Source organism: Pogoniulus pusillus, chromosome 39, assembly GCF_015220805.1.
Source record: "Pogoniulus pusillus isolate bPogPus1 chromosome 39, bPogPus1.pri, whole genome shotgun sequence".
In the NCBI taxonomy this organism is placed as follows: Eukaryota; Metazoa; Chordata; class Aves; order Piciformes; family Lybiidae; genus Pogoniulus; species Pogoniulus pusillus.
Window position 1 is genome coordinate 6,934,237 of NC_087302.1, and position 21,432 is coordinate 6,955,668.

At 52.5% G+C, this 21,432-nt stretch overlaps 1 protein-coding gene across 1 annotated transcript; it reads right to left on the bottom strand.

Annotated features, from left to right (window-relative positions):
- Positions 1-1,548: 1,548 nt before the first annotated feature.
- PTPN22 (protein tyrosine phosphatase non-receptor type 22) lies at positions 1,549-21,089 on the bottom strand. Its single transcript, XM_064173695.1, has 21 exons — positions 21,003-21,089; positions 17,958-18,066; positions 17,195-17,271; positions 16,193-16,288; positions 15,768-15,806; positions 15,379-15,450; positions 15,238-15,297; positions 14,673-14,815; positions 14,110-14,176; positions 13,220-13,297; positions 12,616-12,714; positions 10,485-10,555; positions 8,327-9,060; positions 7,331-7,414; positions 7,061-7,191; positions 6,236-6,263; positions 5,780-5,860; positions 5,363-5,469; positions 4,215-4,245; positions 2,599-2,676; positions 1,549-1,613 (listed from the first exon to the last, which is right to left on the bottom strand). The coding sequence occupies exons 1-21, from the start codon at positions 21,087-21,089 to the stop codon at positions 1,549-1,551; spliced, it is 2,337 nt and encodes a 778-aa protein (XP_064029765.1).
- Between the last annotated feature and the right edge of the window lie 343 nt (positions 21,090-21,432).

Sequence of the window (21,432 nt, forward strand, 5' to 3'; positions counted from 1 at the left end):
CCGGGGGGGGGGGGGGGAGGGGGGGCGGTCACGTGAGCAGGCGGCGCGCGCGGGGCCCGGGCGCGGGAAATCCCCGTCCAGCTCGTGCCGGCGGCTGCGTCACCACTGGGCCTGCCGAGCCCCGCCCCCTGCCATGATGAGCGCCCCCTGCCGTGCGGGATTGGCGCTGCAGCCCGCAGCGCAGCAGGGACGGGCGAGCCGCTGGAGCGGGACAAGAGCGGGAGGAGGCTGGGACCCTCTGCTGGGAGGACAGGTTGGGAGAGTTGGAGTTTTTCATCATGGAGAACTAAAGGCTCCGGGGAGACCTTCTGGTGACCTTTCAGTTCTTAAAGAGGGCGATCAGAAAGATGAGGACACTTTTGAGCGGGGTCTGTGGTGACAGGACAAGCAGTGATGGTTTGAAACTGGAAGAGGGAGAATCAGATTGGAGGGAAGGGAGAAGTGTTTGACACTGAGGGTGGTGAGACCCTGGCTCAGGTTGGTCAGAGAGGTGGTAGATGCTGCATCCCTGTAACCATTCCAGGTCAGGTTGTTTGGGGCTCTGAGCAGCCTGCTCTGCTTGCTGACTGCAGGGGAGTTGCATTAGGTGACCTTCAAAGGTCCCTTCCCACCCAGACCAGCCTGCAGTCCCATGGCTCTGTTCTATGACCCATCAGTATGACCATGCAGGCTGATCAATAAACTTTATTTTGACAGCATTGCTCACGTCATAAAGCATTTAATGAGTTAAAATCACGATGACTTCCCAAGCTACAGCATTGGAACACCCAAAGCCAACTCTAGGTTCTGGCATCACAGTGGAGACTGAGGCATCACGACACAGCAGCCACCAGCCTGGCATATGGGGATGGGCTGAGCCTGTGCCCAGCTTCGCTGCGCGAAGTCGCCATGGTGCTGCTCCCCCAGCCTCAGGCCAGCAGACATCCACACCACTTCCCTGGCTGCTGCTGGTGGGTTTGGTACAACAGGGAAATATTTGCCACAGGAGTATAAATTAGGTAAAGTCTACTGTTGGCTCCTCCTGCTGAGGAAACAGGTACCCAGTGAAAAACAAGGCAGGCAACTTCCAGGCTGTGTTAGCCCAGGAACACGTAAGGAGATCTTGGATTCCAGTAGATCTGCAAATGCAGGTGCAAGTTCCAGAGGCTGTCTGCACAGTCCAGAGCTGTGCTGCTTTGGTCTGTTCTGTTTGCCTCCATTCAATCATCTTCACTGGATCCCATCTCCAGTTTATGCTGCTTTGTTTCAGAAAGCTCAAATCCATCCTTCTGAAGTGAATACACTCCAAAATAAAACACAAATGTATCCCTCCTTAGGATAAAACATCTATTCCCAGTTTTAGCTGCCATCCTGGAAGTGTCCAGCTGCTGGTACTGCTATATCCTTCACTTTCAAAGTCCACTTGATGAAGAATGTACAAACAATGCCTGAGCTGCAAGTATCATGCAGCAGCTCTTGATGTACTGTGAGGGAAACCTTCCTGGGATGAGCACTTGTGGCATCCAGAAGGACTTCACAACTCCATAGCACCAAGTCTATAGAACACATCTAAATGTCCCATGCTGGTGGTGGGCTTCTTGGTCCTTTAGGTTTTAAAAATCGATTTGCAAAGGCTAGAAATAAATATATATATATTAATGCAACAGGTTCTGTATGTGGTAGATGTTGGTTGTATGATTCCTGAATCTGGCATTTGAAAAGGTTTGTCATTTCAGCTCTTTCCCAGACTTGGAGGTAGGCTTAAAGCAACATCCTGTAGGTGTAAGTCAATTGGTGCAAAACCAGGCTATGAGCTCTTCAGTCTGGAGAGGAGAAGGCTCTGAGGAGACCTTATTGTGTCCTTCCACTATCTGAATTGGCTATAAGAAAGCTGGGGATGGACTGTTTAGGATGTTGGGTAAGGATAGGACTGGGGGGATCAGAGCAAAACTATAAGTGAGTAGATTCAGATTGGATGTTAGTAAGAAGCTCTTCACCATGAGGGTGGTGAGAGCCTGGCGTGGGTTGCCCAGGGAGGTGGAGGAAGCCTCATCTCCAGAGGTGTTTAAGGCCAGGCTGGATGAGATTGTGGCCAACCCAATCTAGTGTGAAGTGTCCCTGCCCATGGCAGGGTGGTTGGAACTGGACGATCCTTGTGGTCCTTTCCAACCCTGACTGATGGTTCTGTGATCTCTCAGACCAACACTGCCATTGCACTGCATATCAAGATAACTGGATGCTAACAAATGGCTCTGGCAAGGCATTTCCAGTGGGAAGCTCAGTGTTTCTCCTCTGCTGTACGGCACCAGAGGAGCGGCAGCACCGCGGCGATGCTACAGCTCCGTCTTGTCGCTGTCTGTGTTGCCACATGAAGGCTTTAGCCACAGGGAAGCCAAGCACATCCTTCTGACCCCTCACACACTGAGAAACGTCACGACAGGTTTCCGTTGGTGCTTTCCATCCTTGCTTGTGTTTTAGGTGTTGGTAAATAAAGTTGTGAATATGTGAAAACTGAGAAGTGTTATGGGCAAGGTTTGTGCTTCGTTCAGCCCGGGACCCGCGTTTAAACTCGTGGAAAACACCTACTGCCTACCCCAAAACTCAGAGGGAGGAACATACCGAAGTTGAGGAGAGATCTCGACTGGTGTGTCAGGGCAGGTTCCGATGCTTTTGTCAGCGAGGGTGGGCCACAGATGCCTGGAAACAACGAATGTAAAGAATTTAAATGCCGGAGCAGCTTCTCGCTGCGGTGCCTCCGTGGCGAGCGGCACAGGAGAGCGCTTGGTGCCCCCTGCACGGCGTCGGTGGGCACCAGCGCTGCTCCAGCAGCAGGTTGTGAGGGCTCTCCAGCAAGCACAGCCTGGGTGCCACCAGCTTTGATGTCACTTGGTCGTAGCGAGGAGCGAGGCTGCCGCTGCAGCACAACCTGCAGAGGTGTTTGCTCAGGAGTGTTTTGAAGTGAGTTTAGCAGCGCTGCTTTCAAGATAAGCGCTGTAATTGTTAGATCAAAGGGAGCTTAGGAACTTCTTATTTATGCTCCAAATAGACTGGGCAGAACCCAGAATGAGGCTCACATCCCCCCTCCCCCGACCCCTGTCCCCAAATTTTTGCATGTTTGTCCCACAACAATGGCTTGAATAACCTGAAGAAATTGGATGTGGGTGTCCTGGTAGGGCATAAATCCTGCCAGGCAGGTTTAACCCTTGCTCTCCTCCTCCTGTTGCAGGACTGGGAGTGGACATAGATGAGTAAACAATAAGGGATTGCTCCCAGCAAAGCCTTGAGAGTTAGGGGCTCAGCACCATCTGTCTTGTGTCTTGTGCTGCCCCTCCACCTGCCTGCATGGTCATGCCAGGCACAAAGCTTTGATTTCCTCGGCCAGAACAATGCTGCCAGTGCCTATTGGCCAGTTTCATTTTCAAACTGATGTATTTAATGGAGGATGATTTGGAAACTGCCTTTCTGCTCTGAGCCTTTCTGCACTGACCCTCTACTGGGAGCAGCACCCCAGCCATGGCTCATCAGCTGGGAATCCCTACAGCCTCCTGTTTGCAGCTCAGCAGCAGCAGCTCAGCTCTTCTCTCCTTCCTTCTACCTGGAATACTTTGTATTTCACCCCAGGATCATTATCATGAGTTTTGGAAGCCTCTTTGCACAGGGGACTTCCTCAGGGAGCAAAGCATGATGAGTACATCTGCTGGAGTTAATGCTAAGGCTCCATAAGCATAGTTAGAATGTTTCCTGGGTTTGCATTCTTGTTTTCCAAGTTCTGATTGTTTAAACTGTTTAATTCTGTGTTTATAACTACCCTCTGTGCAACTACTTCCTGTCGACCAAAACTCCAAAGAATCTCAGGGAATTATCCCTTTTTAAAAATTATTCATAATAAAAATTAATATTCGTACAAAAATTAATATTCATAACTCATGACCAGTTATTCATTTCCACAACGGTGGGCACACTGGATGGGGGCACACTGTGCCCCCAAGGCACCAAAGGACATTACAGGAGCACCACATCATCCTTAGGATGCTCCTCAGGATCTACTGCTGTACAGATGTGGTGGTGCTCTGCCAGCACAGCACAGCACAGCACAGCACAACACTCTGTGGCCTGCCCTGAGCCTGGCAGAGCTGCCAGGTATTGCCATCGGACAGGGAAAGTTCAGTGCTACATATTTCTGTATATACTTGCTTAAAGCCATCAGGGAGAGCACAGCAGCCTGCCAGACTTACTCTTTCTCACATTTTTCAGTATTTTCAAGCTCTGTAGAGGAAAAAAAACAACAAATCATAATTAAAAAAATAACATTTAAATAATTTACTAAGAAGGGTGCAGCAGGCAGCAGATCAGCTGCTGCAATGAAGGGAACTCACTAATACACAGACACAGTGAGGAGCATCCTGCCCAGCAGCTGAGACCGAAATGCAAACTTCACCATTCACTTTGTGCCTTCCCTCCACCCAGCCCCGGTGCCTCCAGTTTGCCTTATTCCTGCTGTTCTCCTCAAATGCTTTTCTGCTCAGCCCTAATGTTCTGAAGTATGGTTGCTCGTTAGGATAATTAACTAAGGCCACAACAAAAGCAGGCTGGTGATGAGCAGAGTCTGTCCTACACCAGAATTCAGCCTCCACTCGAGTCACTTTTTGCCAGAGCAGCTGGCACTCCGGGTGGATGAAGTGCCAAGGCATGGCCCCTCAGAGGGGTATGGCTCCTGCTGCAGCTGTTCCTTTGTGTGCACTTCTGCTGAGTATTTCTATCAGCCTTGTTTCCATGCCCTAAACACAAATGGTCTCAAAGCAGGCAATTTTCACAAGGGGAGCAGGGAAAAGGCAAGAATGGGATCATAGAAGCGTTAAATCATGGAATCATGGAATCAATGAATCATGAGATCATCGAATCATAGGATCATGGAATCAGAGAATCATTACATCATGGAATCATAGACCCAAGGAATGTCAGAATCATAGAATCATAGAATGTCAGGGGCTGGAAGGGGCCTGGAAAGCTCATCTGGTCCAACCCCCATGCCAGAGCAGGATCACCCAGAGCAGATCACACAGCAGTGCATCCAGACAGTTCTTGAATCTCTTCAGAGAGGGAGACTCCACAACCCCCCTGGGCAGCCTGTCCCAGTGTTCTGTCACCCTCACTGTGAAAAGATTCTTCCTCAGGTTCACATGGAACCTCCTAAGCCTCAACTTCCACCCCTTGCCCCTTGTCCTGTCACTGGGCATTACTGAGAAGAGGCTGGCTCCAGCCTCCTGGCACTCAGCCCTCACATATTTATAAACATCAATGGGAGGTAATGAATAGCTGTGCCTGGAACAATCTCTTCTCCTCACCCTTCCTTTTTCAATAGCTTTGGACTTGTTTCTTTTACCTTGCTCCTCCTGAAGCATTTTGCAGGCTCTTTGGACGACGTTTCTGAAGTGTTGCTCTCCAGCCCTGCAGGACTCCTGGTAGGGTTTCTTGCAGCAGGCTGCAGACCTGGGGAGATACATCAGAACACTTTCAGTAGTCATTCAGGAGTCCTCCTGCCTTTTTTTTTTTTTTTCCTAAGCACTTTGATGTTGCTTTTCATTCCCTCTAATGCAGCACTTCTAGAAATCTCCAGCAGGTCCCTCTAGTTGTGTTTACTTTCTTTACATCTGCTGAGCCTCCCCCTGCAGTTAAGTCCTGAGGCACCACTGCTGATAATGCTTGGAACGAGTGGGCCACGATCTCCTCAGCTCTCTGCTGCTTTAGGTGTAAGCACAAAATCTCAGTGACATGCTGAGAAAAGTAACTCATCACTTACTTGCTGCATCAGCAAGAACAAATGACTCCGGGGTTCTTGCAGGAAGCGGGGGAGGAGAGTTAGAGTGATCCTGAGCTGTCTCTGAGAAAACAAAGATAAAGGAGTTGACTACCTAGTTTCAGAGAAGTAAATCAATATATAGCCCAGCTCTCTAAGCAGCACTTGTCAATGGTCTCAAAGGACACACAGAGAACACTGCAGCACAAGACGTGACAGTCCTCGACCTGACAAGGCTGTGAGGAGCTCCGTCACAGGCAAGGGTGAGGCAAGAGCTGATTAGGAAACATCAAGCAGCCAGTTCGTTGCTTACAGAGCTCTCTGCTTCTGCTCAGAGCTGTTTAGCAGCAGAACACTTCCACTGGGCTGAGCACAGACCTTTCCTAACTATGGTAAAGCAGCCTCAGTTAAAAGCAGACTCATTTCCAAAGATAGCTCATCCCAGCAGCAAACTTCTACCTGTCTGTGGGCTCCACAGCTTCACACTCTGGAAAGAGAAACACAAGGAAGGTATTTGAAACTCCTCCAACCAAATGGCCTTCTCTTGCACACAGATGAGGAAATGATGCTCAGTGCAAGCCCCCCCCCCCCCCCAGCTCCATGCTTGGGTAGAGGTTACACCTGGTCGTTGGACTTTACAAAGCTATGATTCAACTAGGAGGTGATTGAGAGATGCTGAACAGTTTGCTCAGCTCCTGTCTGCTCCCCAGGGCGGTGAGAACCTCAGCTGCCACTAACTTCCTCTCACTGCCTAAATAGGAACAATATTTTTACTGCCTTGTGTTGGATTCAGAACCCAAAAAAATAACATTTGGAGTAAAGTAGCTGCTGAGTAGGAGGAGCTTGACTGAGACCACATTTTCCTCCCAGTCCTGATCCCTGAAATAGTTTGTGGAAAGTAGACAGTGCTGAAATCATAGACTCATAGAATGGCTTAGGTTGGAAGGGACCTCAGAGGTCATCTATTCCAACGTCCCCATCATGGGCAGGGACAACTCTCAGCTAGACTCAGCTGCTCAAGGGCTCATCCACCTGGCCTTGAACACCCCTAGGGAGCAGGCATCCACAGCCTCCCCAGGCAGCCTATTCTCACCCTCGTGGTGAGACTCTTCCTCAGATCCAGTCTCAACCTTCTCTCCCTCAGCTTCAAACCATCCTCCCTTGTCCTGTTGCTAGACACCCTTAGGAAAAGTCCCTCAAAGAGCCCTTCTCACAGAAGGAAGCACTGTGAGGAAAGTGGCACAGGGACAGTGCTGGAGAAGAGACAAAAAGCCACATATGTACCTGGCATGGTCTCAGTCTCACTGAGTCAGCAGACACCTCCGAGTGAGAGTCACCACTCTGCTCCAGAGAGGCTCTGATGTTTGTACTGCTGCCTGGAAGCTGAAAGTCAGAAGCAGCCAGAGGGAGTTGTCCTAAAACCAATGAAGACAAGCGAGGTCATTTCTCATCCCAGGCAGCCAGAGCAGAGGCACAGCCAGGTGCTTTGACATCACAGACATGACAGGAGCCCTCAGAGCACTTCTCAGCCCCTGCTCTGGGAGAGGCACCTACCAGAGCCACTGTCCACAATGAAGGACTCGGGGGTTCGCTCAGGCAGGGGCGGAGGATCCTCATCATCTGGCTGTGGCAGGGTGGCTGATGGAGACAGGGACAAATTAGCCACGAGTCAGAGCCCAGCAGGGCTGCAGACCTCTGTGGGCACTCAGAGCAGACTGCTCTTGCCTGGCTGCACACCGGAGATGTTGGTTAAACTCCTCTAAACCAGTTAAAACCCAAACGGTCCTCAGCACCAGTTCACCTGGCCACATGGCCCTGAGGGCAGACTTCCAGCAGCAGCAGAACTCCCACTGCAGAAAGGCAGTGAGGAGCAGACCCCCAGCCCTCAGCCAAGCACTGCCATCGCTGCATGGCTCCTGCTGCAACTCCTGCAGCTTCCAAGAGCCTCCAGCATCCTTCTGTGGCACTGAACCCTGAGGGGCATGAGCGGGACAAAGCTGATCAAATGGCAAAGCTGCAGACAGTGGGAAATACCTGACTGGACAGGGACTGCCCACAGCAAGGAGTAATTCTGCCTTCTCCACGTGGCAGATGGTGGCTTTAAGGCTACAGATCTGGGCAAAACAATAGCGCTGAAGACCTGATTCTCCCAGTCCCAGTGGGATATCTGCACTCCCCTGCACCACACTCTGCAGAAAGAACCTGGGGACTGGATCCTTAGAGAAAACCATTTCTGGGAGCTTTCTGAGTGCTTCTTGGAGCAGCCTGTGACAGCACCAGCCCCTGCCTTCCTGCGAGCACCCTGCCAGGTGACTCAGAGCCAAGCCCAACACGGGGCTGTGCTGAAAATGTTGCTAATTTTCCTGGGGAAAATTTAAGGCAGGATGGAACAAGCTTGAGGATGAAAGCAGCTGTTCCTTCAGCTCCCATGGGAGCACAAGTCCTGAGGAGCAGCTACAGCCCTGCCTGGACACTAAAAGACAACACTCATCAATGCCTCCAGCATGCCACAATCACAAGCTCAGCTTGACCCCTTGCAGCACCACTTACTCAGGGGGGATGTCCTCTCCTCCTTCAGCAGGGCAGCCTGGTGGGACACGGGTCTGGGTGGCGGGGAGCTGGCCATGGCAGGCTGCAGAGGGGCATGGATGGCACGGGAAGCAGGAAGAGCCTCCTGCCCTTCCACAAAGCACTCAGCAAACACCAGAGCCTCAGAGTCATCTGGAGAGAGGGCAGAGAAGTAGGGGTCCTCTGCTGACCAGCAGTGATGGTGAGGACATTGCCCATGGTTCCTGCGGCTCGGGGGGGCATTCTCTTCTGGGCTTGGGCAGTGCAGCTCGAGAGGGGAAAATCCATCCTCCCCCTCCATCTGAAAGCTCGAGTGACAGCTGTTTGGCAGCTGTGAGCTCCAAGCAGGCTTCACATCCCTTCCATCCCACTCCTGGCCTTCTCCCCACTGCGCCAGCACAAAGGGCGTCGATGCAGTCCGTGTCAGGGGCACTCTGCCACCAGGCTTTCTTCTGCCTGCTCCCTTCGGCCGCGGGCTCAGGAGCTCGGGAGAGATGCTGCTGAACTCCAGGCTGTGGTGTTTCTGGAGAGCACTGCCAGCATCCCACTCCTCGGCAGCAGCTGCCCTCCTGTAGCTGCTGAAGTTCAGAGCGCCGAAGGACATGGCCTGTCTGATGGCAGGGGCACCACGGCTGGAGCTGTGGTGCATGCCCAGGGCAGACGGCGATGGCAGGGATGCTTTGCTGTGGGGCACATCCTGTCCCTCCTGCTCTGAGCTGCAATAAAGCACCAGGAGGTGAAGTCAAAGCTGTCCAGTACTCAGGAATTGCTGTTAGCTGCTAAAGAGCCCCCACAGCGCTGCTCCCAAGAGCAGGACCAGGAGCACAGAGCCCAGTTCAGCCTTAGGCAGGGAGCACAGGGAAGGACTGAGCACCCTGGTGCCCAATTTGAACACTGTTAGACAGTGGGCAAAGGAGGCCTCTTCATACAGGCAAACTGCACCCTCAGTGCAGATGATGTGTGATGCCTTTCTCCCCCCCCAAAGAAATCACCCAGACTAGACTCAGCTGGCTGGAAGCTAAGGATTGAAGCTTTCTATTCACAGCTTAACACAATATACAAGCAGGTATCTACAATCTTTACAGCTACAAACAGTAGCTGTAAAAGTAATGCAGAAACACAATCAGAAATCAGAGTCCCCAGGAGGGGCTCCCAGCCACCCTTCCACCTCCTTCCCACCTCTCTACCTTATCCCAGAGTCTGCCTTACAGGCAAGGTGAGCTTGGAGGATTGGCAAGGGGGGTTAGAAAGCAGAAGGATTAGTTACACAGAAGCAGCCCAGGGAGAACAGCACAGCTGCTAGACACACACACACACACACACTCTCTCTCTCTCTCACTCTGTCTTATCTGTGTTTTGTGTTCTTCTTTTCACAGATCTCAAGAAAAGCCTGGATGAGGCACTTAGTGCCATGGTCTAGTTGACTGGATAGGGCTGGGGGATAGGTTGGGCTGGATGATCTTCGAGGTCTCTTCCAACCTGCTTGATTCTATGATTCTCTATGAGTGAAGCAGACATCCCCATTGTTTCCTTTTCACAGCCTATCATCTAATTTTTCTCATTAAAATATCCCAGTTAGCCTCAAACCAGCACACTATGCCACAAAGGAAAAGAGGGAATTCTGTATGGAAAGCTACACTGGAACCAAAAGATGCCCACAGAGAGATCCCCCCAGCCTCTGACTCTGCCTGTACTGGGAAGTCGGAGTCCTACAGCAAGAGGTCCTGGAGTGACACATGCAGGTGACAGATGGCACCAGTCTGGGGACACCCTGCGAGGAGCACAGCTCCAGGGAGAGGGCTGAGATTATCTCCACACGTGCAAACCTTTTCCTATGCTCCCAGTTCTCAGCTCTGTGGAAGCACAGCAGAAAACAGACCCAAGGGACAGATAATGGCAGGCAGGGAGGAGGCTGAGACTCAATCTCAGAGGCACAGCAATGAGAAGGGCAAGAATTGTGTCAGGGAAAAACTGTGAGAGGAAAGTAGGGCTCTAGAGAGGCTGCACATCCTGCTGCTAACTGACATGCATGATTCAAGCAGAACTGTGTCACAAAGCACACACTAAAAAGTGCATCTTCTGGAGCTCATGTGGGCAACTGAGAATGCTGAGCCAGGGGGGACCTGTGCTAAGGCCTCACCAGCTCAGTAGCTGCAGAGCATAAATGTCTTCCACGGGGGTCAGAAGGGGCTTGGCTCCAGGGTGCATCGCCTGTACCATGAGAAGGAGAAGGTTAGAAAACAGGAGCAAGAATGCAAAGAACATAAACATCCTACTTCAGGAGCTGGAGTTTGTGCCAAGCCCTTTGAATTACTGATGCAGTTTGGAAATGACAAACACCAACTTGACGACACCAAGTCAGAGCTGAGAGCTGAGGACAGAACCTCCCGAACAGCAATTCCTGTTGGCAGGTCTTTGACATGAGAGCAGGGTGAGCTGTGTGGCCAGACAGCTATCCAGTGCCTGCGAGACCTGCCCAGGCAGCTCTGCTTCGGCAGCTGCCCAGCCGCTGGGGTCAGGTGTGCCAAGTGCTGGTGCTGCACTTTGGCCACAACAACCCCATGCAGAGATACAGGCTGGGGTGGGAGTGGCTGAGAGCAGCCAGACAGAGAGGGATCTGGGGGTGCTGATTGATACTTGCCTGAACATGAGCCAGCAGTGTGCCCAGGTGGCCAAGAGAGCCAGTGGCATCCTGGCCTGCATCAGGAATGGTGTGGCCAGCAGGAGCAGGGAGGTCATTCTGCCCCTGTACTCTGCACTGGTTAGACCACACCTTGAGTGCTGTGTTCAGTTCTGGGCCCCCCAGTTTAGGAGGGACATTGAGATGCTTGAGCGTGTCCAGAGAAGGGCAACGAGGCTGGGGAGAGGCCTTGAGCACAGCCCTACGAGGAGAGGCTGAGGGAGCTGGGATTGGTTAGCCTGGAGAAGAGGAGGCTCAGGGCAGACCTTATTGCTGTCTGCAACTACCTGAGGGGTGGTTGTGCCCAGGAGGAGGTTGCTCTCTTCTCTCAGGTGGCCAGCACCAGAACGAGAGGACACAGCCTCAGGCTGTGCCAGGGGAGATTTAGGCTGGAGGTGAGGAGAAAGTTCTTCCCTGAGAGAGTCATTGGGCACTGGAATGGGCTGCCCGGGGAGGTGGTGGAGTCGCCGTCCCTGGAGCTGTTCAAGGCAGGACTGGACGTGGCACTTGGTGCCATGGTCTGGCCTTGAGCTCTGTGGTAAAGGGTTGGACTTGATGATCTGTGAGGTCTCTTCCAACCTTGTTGATACTGTGAGACTGTGATACTTGAGCACAGACCATCCCCCATGCCAGAGGGCAGCAAGGTTTAGGTGGGCGAGAGGTTTGGGCAGGAGCTACAAAACCACATCCGGATTTGAACGGTTTCCTGCCCTGCCTGTCACCTGCTCTTGCATCTCCTTTGCTCACAAACTGCCCACCACATGCAGAGAGGCTCTTTCCAGCTCTCTTCCTACCCAGCTCTGGCTCAGAACACCTTGTAAATCCTGTGGCAAAACTCAGGCACAAATCCCTTTCCTCAGTTCTTTAGACAAAAGCTTCTGGCACGATAAGCTCACTGCCACCTCCCAGCCTTTGCCTGAGAAGGGCAGAGCATTTACCTCAGCCAGATGGCAAACAGCTGCCCAGCACAGGTAAGGTTCATGCCAGCACCCAGGGGAGAGCAGCGAGAGAAAACAAAAGCATAGCCTTAGATTGTTTTGTTCTTTGTGGAGGTTCCTGTTTACACACAACTTCCTATCCAGGCCACATTGCATTTCCTCAGAGGTGCATCAGAGCTGAAAGGCTTTGACATGTTTTTCACAAGCTATTTCGGGCTGCTCTCTCCCACAGCCAGGCTGTGATCTTCATTTCCTGGCTGGAATACCACCAGGTTGCAGACTGATGCTTCTGCCCTTACCACCTTGTGCACTTAGGCTTCCCAGCTCACACCAAGAGTCCCTGTTGCTCACAAGCACTGCACAGTGACAGGCATCCACCTGGGAACAGCCACTGCTGTGAGACATAAACCGTTCCAGAAGTGCACAGAAAATGGTGTGGAGACCCAAGGAAGCTTAGTTCTCACTTGAGGCCAACTTCATGGAGCCAAACTCAAGGGAGCAGCTGGATTCTCATGGGATAACTTGAAAAGAGGCTCAGTTTGGGCATCGAGGGCAGCAGAACACACAGAGATTCATTCCAGGTCTGCAACAGGACTCTAAGATGCAGCTGGCATGCCCAAGGCTGCAAGAGGTAGTGCGTTTACCCCGGGGGCTTTTACCTGTGAAGCAGCAGAGTCTGCCTGGGCATCGAGAGCTTTAATCTGCCTTTTGAAGAGCTCAATCACTGCATCGTACACCAGCTCGTACTGCTCCTGCATTCCAGACAACAGAGAGTAAGAGCCAGCATCTGCAGACCTATGTGTTACTGGAATCCAGACCCCCTGGCAGAAGCTGACACTTCTGGTCCACTGGCAGGGTGAATTCTCAGAAGAAGTAGAAGCCACAGCTTGCAGAGGGCTTAGAGTGAAGTGTCTGAGGGGGTTTGGGTGCACAAATGCTGTTCTGCATTGAGCTTCCTCTTCAGCCTATCCTGGCTGAGAGGAGTTCCCCGTTTATTTGCTGGGCAGAGCCCTGTTTGGCAGAGCAGGCACCTGACGAGTGAGGCTGCAAGCACTGCGCTGTCCCAGCTGCCTGCAGGTCAGCTGCCAAAGTCCTTTCTGCAAAGTCACTCTTCCGTTCAGAAGAGACACCTCACAGGAGATCTACATGCCCCAGATCCCTGCAGCACAGCTGCTCTGTGTTCCTTCACTGCAAACCCTCCTGGGGAAAGCTGCAGTCCCACCTGGAGGCTCTTCCAGGGACCTTGCCCCAGCGTACCTTGGTCTGCACTATGCAAGGTCTCTGCGTGCGCATCTCCTGGATCAGGCTGAAGAGACTGAAGTTCACTGGAACGATCTTGCAAGAAAGAGAATATTCATTCATTCTCTCATTCATTCAGGTTGAATCCCAAGCAGCTTCCAAGCTGTGATGTGGTTTAGAGCAGCGTTGGGAGTTCAGGTCTGCTATGGCAAGAACTTTTAAGGAAGGACCTGCTGGAAGTGCTGGGTTTTGCTAGGATCCAGGTTGCCTCCTCCCCCGTCTGGCACTCCGCAGAAAATGCCCTTGTGAGAGCAGCTCTGGTAGCAGCTGTGAGCAGCACAAAGGACAAATCCCTGATCCCCAGAACCGTGGGTTCAGAGAGGCTGCTCTACAGAAAGCAGCTTCTGCTTCGAGTCTCAAGGTCAGGGATGGCTTCACCTGCATCTTTACAGGAGAGCCAAAGCAGAGCAAGGTGTTGGTTTGGACACACTACATTGCTGATGTTTAAGTGCAAAGAGACAGGTAGAGATACATTTCTGTTGAAGGCTGAAGGCCAGCATAGAGCCATGCTTCCTGATGGGAAGGTCCTGCCAGGGGTAGGATTCAGCCTTGTTGCTACAGGCATCAGGAGCTCTTCACACTAAGTTGGGGAGGGAGCAATAGCAATGGCAAGCACATGGATGGTGCAGAGCTTAAAGAGAGAGAAGCAGCACAAACTGGCAGTAGGGCATCAGTGGTTCAGCCACTGCCGTTCTCCAGTCAGGCTGTGGGGAGATCCCATTCACGACTGCCATCTGAAATAATCTGCATGCAGACAAAGAGGGGCGGAAGGGAGAGCAAGGGGTCAGAGAAGACAAGGGAGAACGAGAGAGCATGCAGGCAGCCTCAGTGACTGAGCTGACACTCACTCCATCCCTCAGCAGCTTCTGAGTGTAGTCGATGGCACAGATGACTCCTGTTCTCCCACAGCCAGCACTGCAGAGACAGTCACAGCAGGTTGCCATCAGAGGCCAGGGCCTGGGCACTCTGTATTTTCTGGCAAGGCTACCTGAGAAAGGTCCTCAACCACCTCTGACCCTCCTATCCCGCACCTCAGAGGCACACAATGGTCCTCCTGCTCCTGCTGCATCTTCACCCAAACCTCCAAAGGTTCTGCCTGCCCACAGCTCTGCTGCAGGCTGGAGGACACATCTGCTGCTGCTGCCCACAGACCTCTGGTGGTGGCCAGCCCATGTGTGGTCTTTGCCCAGTGTTGGTGGTCCCTGAACTACATGTGCCATTTCTGCCATGCTGCTACCCATCTTCTCCTTTCCTGCCACCCAGCCATGGCTGTCTTCAGAAGACACCTCTGTCTTAGGAGTTCCTAACAAGAGGAGCTTGGCTGCAGGCTTGTGCTGGCTGCCACCACTCATGGGTATTGAGAGCTGGGGGGGACTCAGCAGCCCTGCCCCACTGGGAGCAGCTCACCCACCTGCAGTGGATGCAGAGGGGGACGCTGTCATTGGGCTGGTAGCAGCGAACCTCACTGATGAGCTCCAGGATGGGGTCAATGGATGAGGGAATGTCATGGTCTGGCCAGTTTCTGTAGTGGAACTGGTGGACAGTCCGAGTTTCCTGCAGGAGGAGACAAGCACTGGCAGGGTCCAAGGGGATGCTGTTGCAGCTGCCACAGGCACAGGCTGGGACATCAGCACGGCCAGGGGAAGCTGGCATGCTGCAGACAGCTCCAGTGCCCCTCTATGTTGGTAAGCAAAGGTTAGAGGTGCAGCTTGCAGCTCTTCTTGCCATATTATTACATTCCTGATGTCACCTGCTGGCCTGGCTTTACCCAGGGTCTGATTTGCCACGACTTACAGCTTCAGAAACTGTATTTTGAGTTACTTTTGTACTTTCTTTGTTCCTTCAGCTACTGTCAAATCTAAACTAGCAGGCTGAGCAGCAAAATCCATCTGCACAAAGTGTGCCATGTTCCAATCCATGGCTTGTCTAACAGAGTTGGGCAGTTCACATTTCCTGCCTTGCCCTTCCCTACTTACCGTGGTCAGGGTCACCTTTAAAGTCCTAATCACATACTCATTTCTCTTCTCTTCGGCTTCCTGCAGACCAAGAAGTCAGAGTCACATTCTCAGTGGGTGCCAGAGGTGCCCTGGCATGGCGCAGGCAGGGGCAGTACTCACGCAGGTGATGGAGAAAGGGCCACAGCGCAGGGCAGGACCAACCACCTCTGCCCAGTACCGCTCGCATTTCTTCTGCGGTGAGAAGCAGAACGTGTTGGGTTGTTCACCAGCAGCCCACCCATGCTGCCTCCTGTCCCACTTTGTAGGACAGAGCTCTTGCTGAGAGGAGGCTCAGCTCTTGCAGCCGGCCAGCTCCAGCCTCCTGGGGCCACCATTGCTGGTTTGGCTCTCCAAGAGCTAGCAGAGCTATTGGGAACTGTTCCAGGGTCTGCAGCTGGAGATTCAGGAAGCAGCTCCTATCAAACTCACTGCCACTCACAAAAACCTGCATCCCACCCCTGCTGCCCTGGCAGTGTCATGGCAGAGGCCATCCCTGAGATGTTACTCACCTTCCCCATTTCAAACTCCATACAAGCCATGACTACAACCTGCAGAGAGAAGTTTCATTAGAAAAGGCTGAGCACAAGTTTCATATCCAGACAGCAAAATCAAACTCATCTCCTGCAGGTATTTATCATTAGTAGCATGTTCTGAGGTCTGCTGCAGCCTGAGTCCTGGGCCACTGGACAAACCAAACTTGGGATGTCACCCACAGCCCCAGCACAAGGACCTTTCCCACTCAAAGCATGAGTGCAGAGACAGCCACAAGCAGACTCCTGGCTCAGCACAAGCACGGAGGGGACTCACGGGAAAGAAGAGGGCACACACATCATCCTGGCACTTCCACTGTCTGCTTAGCCAAAAAGGACTCTGGCTGGCTGTAGAGACAACTTTCCTGGATTAAAAATGAAGGACATGTAAACCTGCACCTTACCTGGACTTTATACTCCCAGATCATCCTCCAGAAGTCAGTGACAGTAGTGGGGAGAGGACCCTGGGTTGCGATGTATGCTCTTGGCCCATAGACACCCTAAACCAACATTCAGCTCAGACACAAAGACATCTTTGCACAGTTCACTTGCAGAAACAGAGTCATCCTCTTTCCCAATCTCACTTCTGTCCAGTGAGCCCATTACAAAGGCTTTTTAATGGCTAAATTTCAGGCACCTACATTACATTAAGTAACCAGAAGCCAGTGGTGTGCAAATCTGCTAAAGGCAAACCCATGCCATGGGGCTGGGCTTCAGCTGAAATCTGCTCTCAGAGACCACCAGTTCTTGCAGTGCCTTTGGGAGCTCTCAGGTGATGTTGCAACAGCTGAGCCAGCTCTGCAGCATTCAGCTTAGCACATCTGCAGCTGTTGGCCAGAGAACAAGTCATGACCTCCTTGTGAGGGTCTCTTCTGCAGACAGGTCACACAGAGCCCTCAGGCTTTGTTCTTTCTCTCTCTCTATTTCTCTATCTCTCCATCTATCCATCCAAGAAGGGTCATGGAGAGTCCCCAAATACATGTAGCTCCTGATGGAGACTGTGTTAACCTGTGCTGTTGCTCTCTGCTGTGGTGGCTCTCAGCTGTGTTGCAGCACAAGGCTTCCTGCCTCTGCACTGGTTTCAGGCAAGACAGTTCTGGCCACTGTCACCCACCAAAGGCACTAACACTGATGAGAAAGTCAGGGCTGTGAGCCACAAACTGTTCCACCACCTGCCCCAACACCATCACACGTCCCTTGCCCATAGCCTGGTGCCTCTGTGCTGTGCTCTTTCCGAAGGTCTCCCTGATCATTCCTATCGTCATTAACTCAGCTCTCCTTCATCACAGCCCAGAAACTACTGCACAGTCCCTTTGCTCACCAGAGCCACAGGACCTGCTCCTGCCGGCACGGCTCAAGCAGGCAGCACTAACAGTTGCACAGCAAAACACCATGAAAGGCAATACCTTGATGAAGTTGGCGTTGATGTAATGAGAATCTGCATCTGATGTAATCAGGGAGAGCTCCACTCTGCTATGGTCAACTGCAGGCACAAAAGGAGAAGAAGCAGCAGTTACTGTTTGTCTCATGGTAGCTGAGCTCCTCGGACAGCAGCACAACGTGCTTTGGAGGAGCAGACACATCAGAGAGCTCATGCCAGAGCAGAGGAGTGGCTGGGCAGAGAGCTACCCCCCAAAAAGCCCTGCATGGAGCTGCCAACTGTCCTTCTGTGGAGAGGTGCTGCCACTGCCCCAGTGCAGCACCAGCCTGCTCTGACCACGGAGCATGCCAAGCTAAGATCATCCTGCACTCCATCTAACAGGCTCAAAGGAGGGCTCTGGCTTAGATCTTTAAATTTCTTTAAGCTCTGATGGGTGAAAGAGGCAGGGTTTGCTTGTAGTCTGCTGCACGGAGGCTTTTGTCCATCAAAGCACTCTCTTCAGGTTTTGTAAACAGGTGTTTGCAATGTTACCCAGGGGACAGTCAGAGGATTGGAGGATTCCTATTGAATAGAAGTCCTGTCTGTAGAAGACATGTGCCAAAGGCTTCCAGGACACACACTGCAGCGGTCAGAGGCAAAGCTCTAAGCCTGAAGAGCAGAACTCGAGGCCAGCTGCAGCTTGGGGTGTGCTCACCAGCAAGCAGCAGTGCAGGTGGGTGCTGGAGGCTGGGAACAGACTGGAGCTAGGCCAAAAGGCTGATTAGGAACATGAGCCATTTCCAACCTACACGGTAAGATGTCCTTGTATCTGTTCTTCTTGATGTTCTCTGGATGCTCAGATGCTGCTGTAGGGTAGATTTTATCCGACCTGTACTTCGTCGACTGCCTTTTCAGCTTCTGTGGTGGAAGAGTGGAACAAATTACAGCAGATGTGCCACGTACAACACGCTCCTAGAGAGTCTGTGTGAGGGTCTGGAGGGGTCAGGTTCACCACCACAAAGCAGAGTCTGCACCACTAATTCTTTCCTGAGTGGCTTTTCTCAGGGTGCTCTGTAGAGAGAGCAAAGCCACCCAAGAGCCCCAAGTGCAGGCTTCTGAAGAATGGAAAGTGTGTGGTGAGGCTGTGCCCACGGGAGGCTGGGGCAGGTAGGATGTGTTTGTAGAGCATGGGGAGCATTGCCCACACAAGTGGAACTCAGGGGAACCATTCTCAGTATCGATGGCAGCCAGATAAGAGCAGCAGCAACAATAAACCTGCTTGAACAAGTGATGTCAGGAAGGACTGATAAATCCACGGGACTTTCTCTCCTCGTTTGTAGCTGCAGACAGCAGTGCTCAAGCCACTGAACACAACTCATTGTTGCTAAGTAGCTACGTGCACAATGACAGAGAAAGGAGGAGTCCTAGGATAGACCCCCGGGGGTACAGATCTCTCTTCTTTCTCATTTCCAGGGTAAAGCTGCAGCACTCTTGCAGAGTTCAAGCATCTTTTCCTGCCAAAGCACAGAATTATCTTTCAGCAGCTGCAGGAGAGCTCCAAACTCCCCTGACTGCAGCCTGCTCCAGACAAGCCCCTGCTGGGACTCAATGCCCTTCGGAGCCAGCTCACATGAAGCTACAGAATGATGATTCTTGCCGAAGGGCCACATCAGGAGCTGGAGGGCTTTGTAGCTCAGATGTGATTGACCAAGCCAAGCAACCCCTTAGCAACACCACAGAGCCTGCCTGGAAAGCCTGTTATGAGAGCAAGTGTGAGCAGTGAGGGTCAAGCTGGCAATGACAATATAGGGGCAGAAAAGGGGGATTTAAACACCCCCCTGACATTTCCAGGGGATTTAAATACCCTCCCCTCAGAATCACAGAATTAACTGGGTTGAAAAAGAGCTTCAAGATCATCAAGTCCAACCTATTACCCAGCACCGTTTAACCAACTCAGTCATGGCACTAAGTGCCACTTCCATTCTTCTTTTAAACACTTCCAGAGACAGTGACTCCACCACCTCCCTTCACCCATTCCAATGTCAGTCACCCCGAAAAACTTTTTCCAAACATCCAGCCTAAACCTCCTCTGGCACAGCTTGCAACTCTCCCCCCTGGTTGCCTGGTAGAAGATATCAACCTCCACCTGGCCAAAAACCTCCCTCCTGTCATTTCCAGTAGCACCACCACGATCTGCACTTACAAACCTCGTTCAAACAGAGAGGGAGAGTGCTAGGGTGGAGAAACAGCATCAAATCTTTCTGCCAAGTTCGGCAAATCAGAGCCATCACAACTGCTTGCCCACGCCTGCGTTTGCACCAGTGGCCATCCTGAGAAGGTCTCTGGCCAGTAGAGAAGGAAACATGGCCTTGACCACTTCTGCCTGCCAGTTTGGTCCAACAGTGAATGGTTGGACTTTTGGCTCCTAAAAGCAGCCCTCGCAGTGGGCTCTGCAGCCTGAGCACAGCAGAGGGGAAATGTGGCAGCCTGTGACAGCACTTTGTTCCATGGAACAACAGACTGTCACTGCAGGCCCAGATGAATCACTTCCCTCCAACCCAGACACCTGGAAACCAAACACTAAGCTTTTCCCAAGTGTTTGAAGTGCCAGGCTGCACTGGTAGGATGAAGCAGGGCTGGATCTGATGGAGAATCCTACGGAACGTGGTTGTGCTGCTGCTTGAGCCATCTCTGATCTTACAGATGTACCAGTTTTTACTTTCCCTTCCCTACACCTGCTAAAGCTGGGCAATGCCTCTTCTCCTCAGAGCAGCCCAGAGAGCCTGCCAGAGCAGCCTGTCTCCATCTGATCCATCAGCAGTCATCAGCAGCCTTCAGCTGTAACTGTGAGGCCATCTAAGACTCAGCCCTGCCACCCAAACAAATGAAAGGTGTCAGAGAGATCACAGATCAGGGCACTGCACGGATCTCAGCCAGATAGGCACTGCAGGGCACAGGAGATGGTGGCAGCCATCAGCATTTTGTGCCAGCTTTCCCCTGGGGGAACAAGAAGTTAATCTCCAGGAGGGCTCAGCAGCACTGCTGGACACGGAACATGTGCACTGATTGGGGATGGGTGCCCCAACCCTTCCCCCTAACCCAGCACAGTTCTGGAGCCTGGAGTCATGGCCCCTCCAGCTGCTGAGTGCTGCCTCCTTGCACCTTAGACGCTGCCCCTGGTGTGAGGAGAGGAGGAAGAGTCTCAGCTCCACAGGGAATTTCTTTGGACACCTGATCCCTACTCTGCTGCTGACACCAGGGCAGGGGGTTCTTTTGGAGAGGAGAGGAGAGGAGAGGAGAGGAGAGGAGAGGAGAGGAGAGGAGAGGAGAGGAGAGGAGAGGAGAGGAGAGGAGAGGAGAGGAGAGGAGAGGAGAGGAGAGGAGAGGAGAGGAGAGGAGAGGAGAGGAGAGGAGAGGAGAGGAGAGGAGAGGAGAGGAGAGGAGAGGAGAGGAGAGGAGAGGAGAGGAGAGGAGAGGAGAGGAGAGGAGAGGAGAGGAGAGGAGGCTCTGTCCAGTATCAGCTGGAGCTCCCTGCAAGGGGACAGCGGCTCCACATTCCCTGGGTACCGCCAGGCGAAGTGAAACCATGTCCTGCCGGGCACGTTTGCACAGCAGAAAACAGGAAGCACTTAAACAATTATTTAAAAAGCAAATAGTTTTACTTCAAATGTGAGCCAAGAAATTGCTCTTCTGCCTGTGCATTCCTTTGATGCCAGCCAGCTGCTGCCTCTTTCTGCTGTAAAACTCACCGAAAATCCTCTTGTCACGTTCAAGTCACCTCCTGGTTGAGAAGAGACTGAGCAGTCCCCTCTAAAATCAACCCAACCACAGAGCTGTGCCTGAAGGGAACTCACCAAAAACTCCTCCACAAACTCTTCTCTGTTGACCTTCTTGCCTTGGGCCCTTTCCAGGTTCTGCAGCAGAATCTCCCTCTGGTCCATGCTGCCGGAGCCCGAGCGTGCCTGGCTTGCCCCTGGGAGCGGACATGTCAAGTGCATGCCCCAGCGGAAAGCACCAGCCTGGAGAGCACAGCAGCAGGCTGTGGTTTTCTGACTTCATCACCAGTCCTGAAGGAACTTGGTGCGTAACAGAGACCGTGGCCAGGCAGCAAAGCAAACCTCACAGCCTGGGCCCCTGGCGCCTCCTTTGAAACCCACGCAGAGCAAGGGCAGGCAGTGCTGAACGGGGCAGAGCTCCCCCAGCCCCTGAGACACTGAATGCCCCTGGTGTGCCCTGCCTTGGCTCTCTGCACAGTTAGAGGGCTGGAGCTTGAGCATGGTGGTC

Excerpts from the sequence above, each read along its gene's own strand:
- PTPN22 (XM_064173695.1), bottom strand. The coding sequence starts at position 21,089 with ATGGACCAGAGGGAGATTCTGCTGCAGAACCTGGAAAGGGCCCAAGGC. Across the intron at positions 10,556-12,615 it reads CTGCTGCTTCACAGGTAAAA|GCGATGCACCCTGGAGCCAA; the intron begins GCCCCCGGGGTA and ends CTCATGGTACAG. Across the intron at positions 7,415-8,326 it reads GGAGAGGACATCCCCCCTGA|CCACCCTGCCACAGCCAGAT; the intron begins GTAAGTGGTGCT and ends TGTCTCCATCAG.